A 19,213-nucleotide genomic window follows, 5' to 3' on the forward strand; every position below is an offset into this window, starting at 1 on the left:
ATTCGTATTTTTTTTTTATGTCGTCGCATAAGAAAGTATGTAACAAGCAAACAAATGCTGGCCTGGAATTTACCTAATGAGTGGAGCGGAGCCACCGTTGTTTCCCTCTTCCGCTCAAAGCGATCCGTGACCACTTAAACCACTCCAGGATTTCAATGTTTCTACCTGAATCTGGTCTGTCCTGTTCGAACTTCTTCCAGTTTGTAACCTACATTTTGTATACTCTTGTTTGTGATCTCGGGTGTCAGGGTGGGTGGTGCTCTGTGAGCTCTGTCATTTATTTGATGTAACAGAAATGAAAGTTAGAAATTGCCTGAAAACATCTTGGGCGACTGATTTGCGGGGTTGTTGCTATCTGGGCTGGAGAATCTTTACAATAAAGATTGGAAGAGTCATTAAGATACATTAAATATTAGAGGACTGCTGTTGCTAAAGATAACTCTAAGAAAAACAGATGTGAGTATAAACAAACTTGTGAATCTCATAATGTTGTTAAATTCTTCTTGAACTGTTTTTTATTAGTATTATTAGCTTGATATGAAACTTATCATTTATCAGCTTGTTATCTGTAGAATTCTTTTGAATAGGGTGAATTCAGGCTGATTGGGAAACTTTTTACAATTCATCTCAAAGGATAAAAGTGTCCCAATCTCCCTGAATTCACCTTATACTTTGCATCTGTTATTTTCTCAAAAAAATAAGAGTTGGTTCAGCCAGACTATTTAACACTATAAGTAGGTATGAATTTAATATTGTTTATATACTGAAATGAGACAATGATTTGGTCATTTTTGGTTCTTTTTTTAATTTACTTTCAGATGTGAATTTGGAAAGCATTTGAAAGCAGTCTCATCAGTTATGAAAGAACTGGGTAAATACCATGAAGTACACAAGTAGTTTGGTTACATATTTGTCTTTGTACTGTGACAAAAACAACTGTTTGAGAGATAACTAGATTGGTTAAAGCAAAAAAACAATAGGAATGTTTACAGTATGTGACTACTGTCCGGTGATTTTAAATGCATTTATATCTTTCAGAGTCATTATAGCTGGAATGAGTTCTGAAAATGTTATGGCCGAATGCTCCTCTAATACTGAGGCCTACTAGTAAGTGTTTTTATTTTGTAAATAATAATAATAAAAAGAAAATAATTTTTCTGTAACCGATGCTTTATTTGCAACTAAATACACTATTAAACTAAGTATCATGGAGGCTGTGAAATGTGTTTCTTACTTTGTGATATTAAAAAGTGAAAGTCTTCAGTCCGGTAACTTTGTTATCACCATTTCTATTTCACTGAAGCACAATCCAGCAGGGGAGATCAGATTTAACAAGACCCGATTATTAGGAGTAATCATTCAATGGATCAACTCGAGGTTAAAAAGACTTTTCTTGAGCCCAGGTAAATGATCATGATTTAGTTTATATAATCAAATTAAAGCCTTCTTCCTTTACTTATTAGTTTTTAAATTATTATTACATTACCTATCTATCACAATTGCTAATTTATTTTATGATCTCTCACAATTGCACCTACTTAATTGTGCCGTACTTGAATGTGAATGACAGAAGCTCCACTGAATTAATGTTGTGACGTCTCTGTTTCTCTGAAGCTCAGTGCCGATGGGAAGATCCTCTCCATGTCCCAGCCATGAGTCCATGAAGAGTGAGCAGTCAATGAACAAGCCAATGGATTTAAAAGAATCCAGGTAAAAGATTAGCAAGATGAAACCCTCCTTTAACATTTCGGTCTTTATTTCTACCATGAGAGCAAAAAAGCAAAAATGATAATGTTATGCACAGACATGTTCTCAGCTTTAGCTTGCTAGTTATTGAACATAGTCCCTTTTAAAGGTTTAGTTCACCCAAAAATGTAAATGATGTCATTATTAACTGACCCTCATGATATGAAAATATGTTGATATGAATGATATGTGAAACGGAAGCTCGTTTGCGCTCCAGCAAGAACCAATGAGGTTCATTCTCGTGTTATGCAGCACGTTTGAGCTTCAGCAAGAACCAATGAGGTTCATTATCGTCTTACGCTTCGGATTTGAGCTTTAGCAAGAACCAATGAGGTTCATTTTTGTGTTACGCAGCTCGTTTGAGCTTCAGCAAGAACCAATGAGGTTCATTATCGTGTTACGCTTCGCGTTTGAGTTTCAGCAAGAACCAATGAGGTTCATTCTTGTGTTACGCTTCACATTTGAGCTTTAGCAAGAACCAATGAGGTTCATTTTTGTGTTACGCAGCTCGTTTGAGCTTCAGCAAGAACCAATGAGGTTCATTCTCGTGTTACGCAGCACGTTTGCGCTTTAGCAAGAACCAATGAGGTTCATTCTTGTGTTACGCTTCACATTTGAGCTTTAGCAAGAACCAATGAGGTTCATTCTTGTGTTACGTAGCACGTTTGCGCTTCAGCAAGAACCAATGAGGTTCATTATCGTGTTACGCTTCGCGTTTGAGCTTCAGCAAGAACCAATGAGGTTCATTCTCGTGTTACGCAGCTCGTTTGAGCTTCAGCAAGAACCAATGAGGTTCATTCTCGTGTTACGCTTCGCGTTTGAGCTTTAGCAAGAACCAATGAGGTTCATTTTTGTGTTACGCAGCTCGTTTGCGCTTCAGCAAGAACCAATGAGGTTCATTCTCGTGTTACGCAGCTCGTTTGAGCTTCAGCAAGAACCAATGAGGTTCATTCTCGTGTTACGCTTCGCGTTTGAGCTTCAGCAAGAACCAATGTGGTTCATTCTCATGTTACGCAGCTCGTTTGAGCTTCAGCAAGAACCAATGAGGTTCATTCTCGTGTTACGCAGCACTGTAAACTTTCCTGATACTTGTTAAAGGGTTAGTTCACCCAAAAATGAAAATTCTGTCATTAATTACTCACCCTCATGTCGTTCGACACCCGTAAGACCTCCGTTCATATTCGGAACACAAATGAAGATATTTTTGTTGAAAGCTGATGGCTGAGAAAGGCTTCAGATAGGCCTCCATTGGCATTCAGTACATTAACACTCCCAAGACCCATAAAAGGCACTTAAAACGTCGTTACAAAGTCCATCTCAACACAGTGGCTCTACAATAATTTTACGATGCGATGACAATAGTTTTTGTGCGCAAAAAATCAAAATAACACCTTTATCCAACTTGTTATTGTCTTCTGTGTATGCCTCCACGACGCATGCGCGAGAATATGACGTAGCGCCTGCGTTCGGGAATCCATGAAATGCACACTTAAGCCCCATTTTGAGAACTACGCTGAGACTTAAAGCACGATCAATGTAGAATCCAACAGCTTAGACACGCGCGTCTTCCTCTGCTTGTAAACAAATCCCTTCTGGGTCATGTGTCCGAGCGCCGGATCTGCGTCATATTCTCGCGCATGCGTCGTGGAGGCACACACGGAAGACAATAACAAGTTGGATAAAGGTGTTATTTTGATTTTTTTTTTGCGCACAAAAACTATTGTCGTCGCTTCGTAAGATTATTGTAGAGCCACTGTGGTGAGATGGACTTTGTAACGATGTTTTAAGTGCCTTTTATGCGTCTTGGGAGTTTTAATGTACTGAATGCCAATGGAGGCCTATCTGAAGCCTTTCTCAGCCATCAGCTTTCAACAAAAATATCTTCATTCGTGTTCCGAATATGAACGGAGGTCTTACGGGTGTCGAACGACATGAGGGTGAGTAATTAATGACAGAATTTTCATTTTTGGGTGAACTAACCCTTTAAGACACATAGGTGATCTTAGTATTATCTGAAAAGGATGTGAGTAATGTATAATATGATTTGTTACTGATGTTCAGTATATAGAGTCAAGATAGTCTGAGGTGCAAGATCATCACATGAGGTGACCTATAGTCCGTGGAATTAACAGATCGCTTGGCTCTGAGTGGGGTAGATATGGAAATTAAATCGATTGTTTTGAAGCATATGAAAGACACCAGTAGTTTGAATTAGGAATGCACACAGGACTTATATAGCTCCACGTTTGGTTGCATTCTTAGCAGCATCAGTCCAAATTAAAGTGTTCTAATGCATGAACAAAATAAGTCACATTACAATAATTATGTTTGAAAATGCCGTACTTGAATGTGAATGACAGAAGCTCCACTGAATTAATGTTGTAACGTCTCTGTTTCTCTTAAGCTCAGTGCAGATGGGAAGATCCTCTCCATGTCCCAGCCATGAGTCCATGAGGAGTGAGCAGTCAATGAACAAACCAATGGATTTAAAAGAATCCAGGTAAAAAATTAGCAAGATGAAACCCTCCTTTATGTAACGTTTCGGTCTTTATTTCTACCATGAGAGCAAAAAAGCAAAAATGATAATGTTATGCACAGACATGTTCTCAGCTTTAGCTTGCTAGTTATTGAACATAGTCCCTTTTAAAGGTTTAGTTCACCCAAAAATGTAAATGATGTCATTATTAACTGACCCTCATGATATGTTGATATGAATGATATGTTAAACGGAAGCTCATTTGTGCTTCAGCAAAAACCAATGAGGTTCATTCTCGTGTTACGCAGCTCGTTTGAGCTTCAGCAAGAACCAATGAGGTTCATTCTCGTGTTACGCAGCACGTTTGCGCTTTAGCAAGAACCAATGAGGTTCATTCTTGTGTTACGCTTCACATTTGAGCTTTAGCAAGAACCAATGAGGTTCATTCTTGTGTTACGTAGCACGTTTGCGCTTCAGCAAGAACCAATGAGGTTCATTATCGTGTTACGCTTCGCGTTTGAGCTTCAGCAAGAACCAATGAGGTTCATTCTCGTGTTACGCAGCTCGTTTGAGCTTCAGCAAGAACCAATGAGGTTCATTCTCGTGTTACGCTTCGCGTTTGAGCTTTAGCAAGAACCAATGAGGTTCATTTTTGTGTTACGCAGCTCGTTTGCGCTTCAGCAAGAACCAATGAGGTTCATTCTCGTGTTACGCAGCTCGTTTGAGCTTCAGCAAGAACCAATGAGGTTCATTCTCGTGTTACGCTTCGCGTTTGAGCTTCAGCAAGAACCAATGTGGTTCATTCTCATGTTACGCAGCTCGTTTGAGCTTCAGCAAGAACCAATGAGGTTCATTCTCGTGTTACGCAGCACTGTAAACTTTCCTGATACTTGTTAAAGGGTTAGTTCACCCAAAAATGAAAATTCTGTCATTAATTACTCACCCTCATGTCGTTCGACACCCGTAAGACCTCCGTTCATATTCGGAACACAAATGAAGATATTTTTGTTGAAAGCTGATGGCTGAGAAAGGCTTCAGATAGGCCTCCATTGGCATTCAGTACATTAACACTCCCAAGACCCATAAAAGGCACTTAAAACGTCGTTACAAAGTCCATCTCAACACAGTGGCTCTACAATAATTTTACGATGCGATGACAATAGTTTTTGTGCGCAAAAAATCAAAATAACACCTTTATCCAACTTGTTATTGTCTTCTGTGTATGCCTCCACGACGCATGCGCGAGAATATGACGTAGCGCCTGCGTTCGGGAATCCATGAAATGCACACTTAAGCCCCATTTTGAGAACTACGCTGAGACTTAAAGCACGATCAATGTAGAATCCAACAGCTTAGACACGCGCGTCTTCCTCTGCTTGTAAACAAATCCCTTCTGGGTCATGTGTCCGAGCGCCGGATCTGCGTCATATTCTCGCGCATGCGTCGTGGAGGCACACACGGAAGACAATAACAAGTTGGATAAAGGTGTTATTTTGATTTTTTTTTTGCGCACAAAAACTATTGTCGTCGCTTCGTAAGATTATTGTAGAGCCACTGTGGTGAGATGGACTTTGTAACGATGTTTTAAGTGCCTTTTATGCGTCTTGGGAGTTTTAATGTACTGAATGCCAATGGAGGCCTATCTGAAGCCTTTCTCAGCCATCAGCTTTCAACAAAAATATCTTCATTCGTGTTCCGAATATGAACGGAGGTCTTACGGGTGTCGAACGACATGAGGGTGAGTAATTAATGACAGAATTTTCATTTTTGGGTGAACTAACCCTTTAAGACACATAGGTGATCTTAGTATTATCTGAAAAGGATGTGAGTAATGTATAATATGATTTGTTACTGATGTTCAGTATATAGAGTCAAGATAGTCTGAGGTGCAAGATCATCACATGAGGTGACCTATAGTCCGTGGAATTAACAGATCGCTTGGCTCTGAGTGGGGTAGATATGGAAATTAAATCGATTGTTTTGAAGCATATGAAAGACACCAGTAGTTTGAATTAGGAATGCACACAGGACTTATATAGCTCCACGTTTGGTTGCATTCTTAGCAGCATCAGTCCAAATTAAAGTGTTCTAATGCATGAACAAAATAAGTCACATTACAATAATTATGTTTGAAAATGCCGTACTTGAATGTGAATGACAGAAGCTCCACTGAATTAATGTTGTAACGTCTCTGTTTCTCTTAAGCTCAGTGCAGATGGGAAGATCCTCTCCATGTCCCAGCCATGAGTCCATGAGGAGTGAGCAGTCAATGAACAAACCAATGGATTTAAAAGAATCCAGGTAAAAAATTAGCAAGATGAAACCCTCCTTTATGTAACGTTTCGGTCTTTATTTCTACCATGAGAGCAAAAAAGCAAAAATGATAATGTTATGCACAGACATGTTCTCAGCTTTAGCTTGCTAGTTATTGAACATAGTCCCTTTTAAAGGTTTAGTTCACCCAAAAATGTAAATGATGTCATTATTAACTGACCCTCATGATATGTTGATATGAATGATATGTTAAACGGAAGCTCATTTGTGCTTCAGCAAAAACCAATGAGGTTCATTCTCGTGTTACGCAGCTCGTTTGAGCTTCAGCAAGAACCAATGAGGTTCATTCTCGTCTTACGCTTCGGATTTGAGCTTCAGCAAGAACCAATGAGATTCAGTCTCGTGTTGCGCTTCGCGTTTGAGCTTCAGCAAGAACCAATGAGGTTCATTCTCGTGTTACGAAGCACGTTTGAGCTTCAGCAAGAACCAATGAGGTTCATTCTCGTGTTACGCAGCTCATTTGAGCTTCAGCAAGAACCAATGAGGTTAATTCTCACGTTATGCAGCTCGTTTGAGCTTCGGCAAGAACCAATGAGGTTCATTCTCGTTTTACGCAGCTCATTTGAGCTTCAGCAAGAACCAATGAGGTTAATTCTCGCGTTATGCAGCTCGTTTGAGTTTCAGCAAGAACCAATGAGGTTCATTCTCGTGTTACGCTTCGCGTTTGAGCTTCGGCAAGAACCAATGAGGTTAATTCTCGTGTTACGCTTCGCGTTTGAGCTTCAGCAAGAACCAATGAGGTTCATTCTTGTGTTACGCTTCGCGTTTGAGCTTTAGCAAGAACCAATGAGGTTCATTTTTGTGTTACGAAGCACGTTTGAGCTTCAGCAAGAACCAATGAGGTTCATTCTTGTGTTACACTTCGTGTTTGAGCTTCAGCAAGAACCAATGAGGTTCATTCTCATGTTACGCAGCTCGTTTGCGCTTCAGCAAGAACCAATGAGGTTCATTCTTGTGTTACACTTCGTGTTTGAGCTTCAGCAAGAACCAATGAGGTTCATTCTCATGTTACGCAGCTCGTTTGCGCTTCAGCAAGAACCAATGAGGTTCATTCTTGTGTTACGCTTCGCGTTTGAGCTTTAGCAAGAACCAATGAGGTTCATTTTTGTGTTACGCAGCTCGTTTGAGCTTCAGCAAGAACCAATGAGGTTCATTCTCATGTTACGCAGCTCGTTTGCGCTTCAGCAAGAACCAATGAGGTTCATTCTCATGTTACGCAGCTCGTTTGCGCTTCAGCAAGAACCAATGAGGTTCATTCTCGTGTTACGCTTCGCGTTTGAGCTTCAGCAAGAACCAATGTGGTTCATTCTCATGTTACACAGCTCGTTTGAGCTTCAGCAAGATTCAATGAGGTTCATTCTCGTGTTACGCAGCACTGTAAACTTTCCTGATACTTGTTAAAGGGTTAGTTCACCCAAAAATGAAAATTCTGTCATTAATTACTCACCCTCATGTCGTTCGACACCCGTAAGACCTCCGTTCATATTCGGAACACAAATGAAGATATTTTTGTTGAAAGCTGATGGCTGAGAAAGGCTTCAGATAGGCCTCCATTGGCATTCAGTACATTAACACTCCCAAGACCCATAAAAGGCACTTAAAACGTTGTTACAAAGTCCATCTCAACACAGTGGCTCTACAATAATTTTACGATGCGACGACAATAGTTTTTGTGCGCAAAAAATCAAAATAACACCTTTATCCAACTTGTTATTGTCTTCTGTGTGTGCCTCCACGACGCATGCGCGAGAATATGACGTAGCGCCTGCGTTCGGGAATCCATGAAATGCACACTTAAGCCCCATTTTGAGAACTACGCTGAGACTTAAAGCACGATCAATGTAGAATCCAACAGCTTAGACACGCGCGTCTTCCTCTTCTTGTAAACAAATCCCTTCTGGGTCATGTGTCCGAGCGCCGGATCTGCATCATATTCTTGCGCATGCGTCGTGGAGGCACACACGGAAGACAATAACAAGTTGGATAAAGGTGTTATTTACATTTTTTTTTGCGCACAAAAACTATTGTCGTCGCTTCGTAAAATTATTGTAGAGCCACTGTGGTGAGATGGACTTTGTAACGATGTTTTAAGTGCCTTTTATGCGTCTTGGGAGTTTTAATGTACTGAATGCCAATGGAGGCCTATCTGAAGCCTTTCTCAGCCATCAGCTTTCAACAAAAATATCTTAATTCGTGTTCCGAATATGAACGGAGGTCTTACGGGTGTCGAACGACATGAGGGTGAGTAATTAATGACAGAATTTTCATTTTTGGGTGAACTAACCCTTTAAGACACATAGGTGATCTTAGTATTATCTGAAAAGGATGTGAGTAATGTATAATATGATTTGTTACTGATGTTCAGTATATAGAGTCAAGATAGTCTGAGGTGCAAGATCATCACATGAGGTGACCTATAGTCCGTGGAATTAACAGATCGCTTGGCTCTGAGTGGGGTAGATATGGAAATGAAATCGATTGTTTTGAAGCATATGAAAGACACCAGTAGTTTGAATTAGGAATGCACACAGGACTTATATAGCTCCACGTTTGGTTGCATTCTTAGCAGCATCAGTCCAAATTAAAGTGTTCTAATGCATGAACAAAATAAGTCACAATACAATAATTATGTTTGAAAATGCCGTACTTGAATGTGAATGACAGAAGCTCCACTGAATTAATGTTGTAACGTCTCTGTTTCTCTTAAGCTCAGTGCAGATGGGAAGATCCTCTCCATGTCCCAGCCATGAGTCCATGAGGAGTGAGCAGTCAATGAACAAACCAATGGATTTAAAAGAATCCAGGTAAAAGATTAGCAAGATGAAACCCTCCTTTATATAACGTTTCGGTCTTTATTTCTACCATGAGAGCAAAAAAGCAAAAATGATAATGTTATGCACAGACATGTTCTCAGCTATAGCTGGCTAGTTATTGAACATAGTCCCTTTTAAAGGTTTAGTTCACCCAAAAATGTAAATTATGTCATTATTAACTGACCCTCATGATATGATGATATGTTGATATGAATGATATGTTAAACGGAAGCTCATTTGTGCTTCAGCAAAAACCAATGAGGTTCATTCTCGTGTTACGCAGCTCGTTTGAGCTTCAGCAAGAACCAATGAGGTTCATTCTCGTCTTACGCTTCGGATTTGAGCTTCAGCAAGAACCAATGAGATTCAGTCTCGTGTTGCGCTTCGCGTTTGAGCTTCAGCAAGAACCAATGAGGTTCATTCTCGTGTTACGAAGCACGTTTGAGCTTCAGCAAGAACCAATGAGGTTCATTCTCGTGTTACGCAGCTCATTTGAGCTTCAGCAAGAACCAATGAGGTTAATTCTCGCTTTATGCAGCTCGTTTGAGCTTCGGCAAGAACCAATGAGGTTCATTCTCGTGTTACGCAGCTCATTTGAGCTTCAGCAAGAACCAATGAGGTTAATTCTCGCGTTATGCAGCTTGTTTGAGTTTCAGCAAGAACCAATGAGGTTCATTCTCATGTTACGCTTCGCGTTTGAGCTTCGGCAAGAACCAATGAGGTTAATTCTCGTGTTACGCTTCGCGTTTGAGCTTCAGCAAGAACCAATGAGGTTCATTCTCGTGTTACACTTCGTGTTTGAGCTTCAGCAAGAAACGATGAGGTTCATTCTCGTGTTACGCAGCTCGTTTGAGCTTCAGCAAGAACCGATGAGGTTCATTCTCATGTTACTCTTCGCGTTTGAGCTTCAGCAAGAACCAATGAGGTTAATTCACGTGTTATGCAGCACGTTTACGCTTCAGCAAGAACCAATGAGGTTCATTCTCGTGTTACGCAGCATTGTAAACTTACCTGATACTTGTTAAGACACATAGGTGATCTTAGTATTGTCTGAAAAGGATGTGAGTAATGTATAATATGATTTGTTACTGATGTTCAGTATATAGAGTCAAGATAGTCTGAGGTGCAAGATCATCACATGAGGTGACCTATAGTCCGTGGAATTAACAGATCGCTTGGCTCTGAGTGGGGTAGATATGGAAATGAAATCGATTGTTTTGAAGCATATGAAAGACACCAGTAGTTTGAATTAGGAATGCACACAGGACTTATATAGCTCCACGTTTGGTTGCATTCTTAGCAGCATCAGTCCAAATTAAAGTGTTCTAATGCATGAACAAAATAAGTCACATTACAATAATTATGTTCAAAAATGCTGTACTTGAATGTGAATGACAGAAGCTCCACTGAATTAATGTTGTAACGTCTCTGTTTCTCTTAAGCTCAGTGCAGATGGGAAGATCCTCTCCATGTCCCAGCCATGAGTCCATGAGGAGTGAGCAGTCAATGAACAAACCAATGGATTTAAAAGAATTCAGGTAAAAGATTAGCAAGATGAAACCCTCTTTTATGTAACGTTTCGGTCTTTATTTCTACCTTGAGAGCAAAAAAGCAAAAATGATAATGTTATGCACAGACATGTTCTCAGCTTTAGCTTGCTAGTTATTGAACATAGTCCCTTTTAAAGGTTTAGTTCACACAAAAATGTAAATTATGTCATTATTAACTGACCTTCATGATATGATGAGATGTTGATATGAATGATATGTTAAACGGAAGCTCGTTTGCGCTTCAGCAAGAACCAATGAGGTTCATTCTCGTGTTACGCAGCACGTTTGAGCTTCAGCAAGAACCAATGAGGTTCATTCTTGTGTTACGCAGCTCGTTTGAGCTTCAGCAAGAACCAATGAGGTTCATTCTCGTGTTACGAAGCACGTTTGCGCTTCAGCAAGAACCAATGAGGTTAATTCTTGTGTTACGCTTTGCATTTGAGCTTCAGCAAGAACCAATGAGGTTCATTCTCGTGTTACGCAGCTCATTTGAGCTTCAGCAAGAACCAATGAGGTTCATTCTCATGTTACGCAGCTCATTTGAGCTTCAGCAAGAACCAATGAGGTTCATTCTCGTGTTACGCTTCGCGTTTGAGCTTCAGCAAGAACCAATGAGGTTCATTCTTGTGTTACGAAGCACGTTTGAGCTTCAGCAAGAACCAATGAGGTTCATTCTTGTGTTACGCAGCTCGTTTGAGCTTCAGCAAGAACCAATGAGGTTAATTCTTGCGTTACGCTTCGCGTTTGAGCTTCAGCAAGAACCAATGAGGTTCATTCTCGTGTTATGCAGCACGTTTGCACTTCAGCAAGGACCAATGAGGTTCATTCTCGTGTTACGCAGCACGTTTGAGCTTCAGCAAGAACCAATGAGGTTCATTCTCGTGTTACTCTTCGCGTTTGAGCTTCAGCAAGAACCAATGAGGTTCATTCTCGTGTTATGCAGCAAGTTTGCGCTTCAGCAAGAACCAATGAGGTTCATTCTCGTGTTACGCAGCACGTTTGAGCTTCAGCAAGAACCAATGAGGTTCATTCTCGTGTTACGCAGCATTGTAAACTTACCTGATACTTTTTAAGACATATAGGTGATCTTCGTATTATCTGAAAAGGATGTGAGTAATGTATAATATGATTTGTTACTGATGTTCAGTATATAGAGTCAAGATAGTCTGAGGTGCAAGATCATCACATGAGGTGACCTATAGTCCGTGGAATTAACAGATCGCTTGGCTCTGAGTGGGGTAGATATGGAAATGAAATCGATTGTTTTAAAGCATATGAAAGACACCAGTAGTTTGAATTAGGAATGCACACAGTACTTATATAGCTCCACGTTTGGTTGCATTCTTAGCAGCATCAGTCCAAATTAAAGTGTTCTAATGCATGAACAAAATAAGTCACATTACAATGTTCGAAAATGCTGTACTTGAATGTGAATGACAGAAGCTCCACTGAATTAATGGTGTAACGTCTCTGTTTTTCTTAAGCTCAGTGCAGATGGGAAGATCCTCTCCATGTCCCAGCCATGAGTCCATGAGGAGTGAGCAGTCAATGAACAAACCAATGGATTTAAAAGAATCCAGGTAAAAGATTAGCAAGATGAAACCCTCCTTTATGTAACGTTTCGGTCTTTATTTCTACCATGAGAGCAAAAAAGCAAAAATGATAATGTTATGCACAGACATGTTCTCAGCTTTAGCTTGCTAGTTATTGAACGTAGTCCCTTTTAAAGGTTTAGTTCACTCAAAAATGTAAATGATGTCATTATTAACTGACCCTCATGATATGATGAGATGTTGATATGAATGATATGTTAAACGGAAGCTCGTTTGCGCTTCAGCAAGAACCAACGAGGTTAATTCTCGTGTTACGCTTCGCATTTGAGCTTCAGCGAGAACCAATAAGGTTAATTTTCGTGTTACGCTTCGCATTTGAGTTTCAGCAAGAACCAATGAGGTTCATTCTCGTGTTACGCTTCGCATTTGAGTTTCAGCAAGAACCAATGAGGTTCATTCTCGTGTTACGCTTCGCGTTCGAGCTTCAGCAAGAACCAACGAGGTTCATTCTTGTATTACGCAGCTTGTTTGAGCTTCAGCAAGAACCAATGAAGTTAATTCTCGTGATACGCAGCTCGTTTGACCTTCAGCAAGAACCAATGAGGTTCATTCTCGTGTTACGCTTTGCGTTTGAGCTTCAGCAAGAACCAATGAGGTACATTCTCGTGTCACGCAGCACTGTAAACTTACCTGATACTTGTTAAGACACGTAGGTGATCTTAGTATTATCTGAAAAGGATGTGAGTAATGTATAATATGATTTGTTACTGAGGTTCAGTATATAGAGTCAAGATAGTCTGAGGTGCAAGATCATCACATGAGAAGACCTATAGTCCGTGGAATTGACAGATCGCTTGGCTCTGAGGGGGGTAGATATGGAAATTAAATCGATTGATTTTGAAGCATATGAAAGACACCACCACCAGTAGTTTGAATTAGGAATGCACACAGTACTTATATAGCTCGACGTTTGGTTGCATTCTTAGCAGCATCAGTCCAAATGAAAGTGTTCTAATGCATGAACAAAATAAGTCACATTACAATAATTATGTTAGAAAATTGTATTAAAAAAAATATTTCCCTGGATCTGACAGGGTGGGCAAACTGTCAATAGTGGTGCAGTCTGACATTAATGGCAGCTGAGATCCCACAGTGTGACATGAGGATCATGTACGTGAAAAGCACTAATTGCATTATTATAAAAATCGCACCGTTTGTGCTAGAATACATATTTCTGTTTTATTCATAATCGTAGTCGGGGGGCGCCCTCACCCAGAAAGTCCAAGTGAGACATAACACTATATTCTAAAATCCCTAAAATAGACAAAGGTATCCAAACATCACAGTAGCTGAATAAAACGCAAATAGACATATTAACTGAAGTAACATGAAGATGAAAGCACACAATTACTACTTATAAGGTCTGTTTGAGCTCAGCCAGATGTAAAAGGCATTTTTATGAGAATAAAGATATTTGTAATGCAATATGCAACGACAGCCTTTTTAAGCACACAGAACGCTACATATTATTCCTTCCTCATATGATAGGAAGCCACATCAGATCAAAAAAGCCTATACTTCTATCAAATCAGGCTTCTGCATGGTTCAGTGGAAATGTATGTAATAGCCTCAGCATAAAGTGCATTCAAGAGACAGAACAGGTGCACAAATTTTTAAAGGGGTCATGAACTGACTTTAAAAAAATAATTATACTGTTGTCTGAGGTCAACTTATGACATTCGCGTGGTTTTTACATTAAAAAAAAATAATACCGAATAAGCAATAGGCCATTTTCTTCCCTGGTTTTGAGCCTAGCTCTTGAAACGCTCTGTTTGTATGGGCGTGCCGCATTGAAGACTTGGAAGTAAACGCCCGCTGCTATGATTGGATTACAGTTTTGCGTATTATAATGAGCTTCTGCTCCCCTGTCAGTACATGTGGGGAATTGTTTTGAAAACGTGTGGAAAAACCCCATGAGGTCCCAAAGGGCTCACAAAATGTCTTTATCAAACAAACACAATCATTTATCTCTCATCCACCCGCGTTTGATTGGAATGTTATTTTTTATTACTTCGCCCTGGCCCATACATGTTCAAGTCTGATCACGAATCGCAGGACAATTAACCAAATCAAATACAAAGCCTGTGACATTGTGGTAAGTTATGTTTAGTTAGACACGTACATAATCAGCAGATATCAAACGCAACGCAACAATACAATACTATCACATATATTAAAAAAAAAAACATTTTTTACTCACATATTTTGTGTTGCATCATTCCTGTCAGATTCAGAAGCCACAGCATCGTTTCTTAATCTCATTCTGTCTGCAAATCCAGTCTCTAGTTTACAAACGAATCTGTGGTGAAATGAAGCGAACAAATGCAATGTCTTCCCCACATGAGCTGGATCTTCATTAAAAGTATTGCATTTTGGAATCCAAGGGAAACTTAATTCATGTTTGAAACATGCCATAAGCTTTATTGCTTGGAAGTTCGATCCGGTTTAGCTCCACGTAGGCCTGTTATTTATCTAACATTCCAGGTGCGAGTCAATGGGCGGGGCTACAGAATCAGGCGTTCTTCTTCTTCGGTTAAGGCGGCATTTCACTGCACACTGACGTCACAGGGAAGCACATTCACAGATCGATCATTTGATGAGCAATAAAAGCTTTTCTCTGACAAACAAGGACGTTTTCAGCTCTGAAACGTCTCGGTTACGTATGTAACCCTAGTTCCCTGTAGGGTTACATACGTAACCGAGACGTTCCCTTTCGAAAGGGAACTCGCGCTGCGTCAGCTGACACTACGGGGAACGATATAACCACGCCGCCATGCCGAAGGGAGTGCATGCCCACTGGCAGTGACAACTGTCAGGACAAGCAAATTCAACTGAAATGCCTGAACCACTCCCCCTCTGGTCACATTAGGCTGTCAGTGACAGCGCTCCCTACGGTCAAAGCCCAAGCTATAAACCTGAGAAGGAACCTTCGCATACCATATGAAGTCCTACCCTGGTCGCTCAAAGGCCTGGAACCAGCCCATTCGACAGAAGGGGTTCCTTTAAGAGAACGTGGCTAGGGGACCCGAGGGAACCCGCGCCAGTCACTATTCGGGAAGAATTCCACCGAATGCCACCAGGGAAGCCTGACCTAGCGACCTCTATGTGGGACACATAGGTTCGGTCAACCCTGTCTGTCAAGTACAGAACCTCTGGTACTCGCCTCCGAAGAGACATCTCGCTAGGGTACTGCAAAACATGGCAGTGTCCTCCACCAGCCGGATCTCGGTGACGGGTTATCCTGGAGAGCAGCGCTCAGCGAAGTGCTTTCTAACCCTTGCTAGCGAGGGGAGTTTAGCCGCCCGATCCTAGGATCTACCAAGCACTTATTTTAAAACGTGCTCAGGAGGCCGAGCAGGCCTACTGGCTGATCCTAACTGGGAGGCCTCGAGGGGCCTACAACTGACTAGCTGTCAGCGTAAAGCCAGTTATGTGTTCCCTCCTAGGGAACTCGTTCACCAGGGAGGCCAGAAGGGGCCTCCACCTGGTATCCTGTGCTGACTGCTCGAGCGTCCGAAACACAGCGGAGCTTACCCTCAAGGAGGCCAAACAATGCCTACTACCTGATAGCAGTCGACCTGGCCCTCGAGGTAGCTGGAAGATGGGACTCGCTCTGACAGGGAGGCCTAGTGAGGCCTACCACCTGATAGCCATTGGGACTCGTTCCTTCAGGGAGGCTTGGGGAAGCCTGCCACCTGACAGCAGACCATGCTAGCTGTCCGAGCGTCCCGACTCCGGGGCTCGCCTCCAGGGAGGCCTGGCAAGGCCTACCACCTGGTAGTAAGACCTATTAACGGTCCATGCTAGTTTGTCACAGTGACTGGAACTGGAACCCCCTCAGGGAGGCCTAGTGGGGGCCTACAACCTGATAGCACGTTAGCCGGCTAACCGAGCGTCCAAGCTCGGGGCTCACCCTCAGGGAGGCCTGGCGAGGCCTACCACCTATTCTAGCCATTCGTGCGAACCGTCAGAGATGACTGAGGTACCGGTACTACCTGACAGCAATCCACTGCTAGGTGTCCAGTGACTGAAGACCAGGAACGTGCCCTCAGGGGAGGCCAGGTTGAAGCCTGCTACCCAATGGCGAATCCCACAGGGAAGCCCGTACAGCTTGTTAGCAACCCATGCTACCACCGTTACCGAAACTGAGGACCGGGGAACGATCTCAGGGAGGCTGATAGCAGAACGTGCTATCCTCCAGGGAGGCCTAGTGAGGCCTACCACCTGCTAGCACTCAACGCTCACCGTCACAGAGAGTGGGAACTGGGAGCTCGCCCTTAGGGAGGCCCAGTGAGGCCTACCGCCTGCTAGTCCTTGGGCGTTCCTCCAGGGAGGCTTAATTAGGCCTGCCACCTGACGATATGTTGATCAGGAACATGCCCTCAAGGGAGGCCAGGTGAGGCCTACTCCCTACTAGCAACTCGTGCTAGCCATCCAGTGACTGGTGCCCGGGACCTCCCTCAGGGGAGGTCAAGTGAGCCTGCTTACCCCACAGCAGGCCCTTAGGGAGGCCTGGTAGCGCCTACCACCTACTAGCAGCTCGTGCTGGCCGTCGAGGGACTAATGCCCAGGAATACCCCCTCGGGGGAGACCGGGCAAGGCCTGCTGCTCACAGCAGGCTCTTCAGGGAGGCCTGGCGGGGCCTACTACCTGAGCCAGGTGACCCAAAAACGGGAGCCTACCCCTCAGGGAGACCTAGCAGGGCCTACCTCCAAATAGGAGGTTTGCAGATTCTATGAACCCTGCCGCGGTTAAAGGAAGGCTGGCTGCTGCACCCGGGCTGACGGTAGCTGTCTGCTGCTGACGAAGAACTGGACATCCAGTTATCACCTGGGGACTCATACCCAAGGAGGCCAAAGAGGGCCTACTAGTTGACGAGGTTTCTGCTGAAGTCGACATCGACTGAAAAAATCCTCCCAGGCCCACACGGGCCGCGACGTCGAGACTCTCTTGCAAGGAGGCCTGATGATGCCTACCACCTGTCCTGGAGTCTGCTGCCCAGACTGCCCAAGCTGGCTACTCACAACCAGCTGGCCTTCATACGCCCGCACCTGGGGCTGGCTCCATCCCAGAAGCTAGAGGGCCTCTGTGATGGTGCAGTCTCACGGGCAGTTGCCTACAGACATGAACCTAAACACATTGCCAATAGCAGTGCACTGGGGGCGGCCGCCATACTTTTTCATACAGCGGCCTGCCGATCATGCAAGGGCGTCAGCCATTGGCAATGCTCGGGCCTCAGGGAAGCATCCGACCAAAACTGCCATGCAGAAGGTTGCGATGTTCAGCTCAACCCGAGCCCTAAAGAAGGTGGAGCAGAAGACATAGAGCAAAGGGTGAAAAACATCATACAGATATGCAGCCACACAAGCTCTGAAAGGCGGGTTACAGCAAATAAAGTCTAATCGCACACAAGCGAAAGACGCTTGACCCCGCCCCACGACCACTGGCAAAGTCACTATCTCTGCTGCAACACCTAGACTGCATTACTAAATAACCCCAGAACGCAGAGAAGGGGGCGGGCCTTGGCCGGACGACTCTGTAATAAAAGGAGGCTGAATAAAGGATGCAGAAAACAAAGCACTGTTCTTATACTTAAAAGACAGGCCCGGGGCGACAATACCTGCCTTTAAAGGAAACCTTTATAAGGAATATATATATAGGAATGGAAAACTCCCAGGAGTTGGGAGGTCATGGGCGGAGAGAAACCGATCGTCCAATCTGTTTGGACGCCCAGCCTCTCTCCTCACGCGCCGCCAAGGCAGCTGCAGTCTACCCGCAGCGCGTTCCATCACCTCCAACAACTCCCCGTACATGGGACAGGATGGTTGAGAGGCTTCAGCCTCAACTGACTCACCAGCCTCCTCCTCCATCCTCTGCTCGAATGGAAGAGCAGCAGACGAGGAAGAGGAACCTAGTTCCCACTCCTCCTCTGAAGTCCGCCTCTCGCGATCTGGATCATCATCCGCGAGAACCACACCTTTCTCCAGACGACGAGCCAGATCCATCTGGGAACCCCATGATGTTAGGGTTCGCCGCTCAGCCTCAGCTCGAGCGGGGCCGTCCCCAGATGCTGAAACCTTTCCCCTCGAGAAAAGGTCCAGATGAGAGCGGAGCGTTCTCAGTGAAAAAACGCTCGCATTTTGCACAGGAGGCTCCCTCGAGAACCTACCGTGCATGCTCTTCGCCCAGACAGTAAACGCAGTGTGTGTGTGTCTCCTCAGGTGTAAGGAACCTGGTACACGGGTCAACACACCTGCGGAAGTGGCGTTGCTTTTCAGCACACTTCATTGTTTTCTTCTTGTAGACGCTTTACGTGAAGACAGGCAAAACAGTCCCTGAAGACGAAAAAGATGCTGTCATGTTGACAAGGCGTATATACTTCCTGGTTGCACCTTGATAACATCATAGGCTGTCGCCGGTCAATAGGATTGACGTTTTTTGATTGTGATTTCAGGCACCTGTCACGCTGGAGGCGTTCCCCGTAGCGTCAGCTGACGCAGCGTGAGTTCCCTTTCGAAAGGGAACTTACAGGACATTCTTATATTACCATGACCTTTTATATATCAAAAGCTAAAGGGAAAATTGACATACTCTTAGTATGATGAAAATACACTGTTATTTAACAGTGATTAAATTATATAAAGAAAGCAATCAAAGAAAGCTCCCTTTGCAATCGTTTGA

The 19,213-nt window shown here is 43.1% G+C and overlaps 1 protein-coding gene across 1 annotated transcript in view; it reads left to right on the forward strand.

Moving 5' to 3' along the window:
- The first annotated feature begins 231 nt into the window (after nucleotides 1–231).
- The window catches only part of LOC307130619 (NACHT, LRR and PYD domains-containing protein 3-like), a 41,071-nt gene continuing 22,089 nt past the window's right edge, over nucleotides 232–19,213 (forward strand). Inside the window, exons 1-10 of the mRNA XM_079823700.1 lie at nucleotides 232–456; nucleotides 819–871; nucleotides 1,039–1,107; nucleotides 1,304–1,403; nucleotides 1,615–1,710; nucleotides 4,151–4,246; nucleotides 6,428–6,523; nucleotides 9,265–9,360; nucleotides 10,812–10,907; nucleotides 12,404–12,499. Coding sequence (XP_079679826.1) covers nucleotides 1,363–1,403; nucleotides 1,615–1,710; nucleotides 4,151–4,246; nucleotides 6,428–6,523; nucleotides 9,265–9,360; nucleotides 10,812–10,907; nucleotides 12,404–12,499 — 617 coding nt within the window. The 5' untranslated portion in view covers nucleotides 232–456; nucleotides 819–871; nucleotides 1,039–1,107; nucleotides 1,304–1,362. The remainder of the gene's footprint in view (nucleotides 457–818; nucleotides 872–1,038; nucleotides 1,108–1,303; nucleotides 1,404–1,614; nucleotides 1,711–4,150; nucleotides 4,247–6,427; nucleotides 6,524–9,264; nucleotides 9,361–10,811; nucleotides 10,908–12,403; nucleotides 12,500–19,213) is intronic.

Source organism: Gobio gobio (assembly GCF_949357685.1).
Source record: "Gobio gobio genome assembly, chromosome: 8".
NCBI classification, from domain to species: domain Eukaryota; kingdom Metazoa; phylum Chordata; class Actinopteri; order Cypriniformes; family Gobionidae; genus Gobio; species Gobio gobio.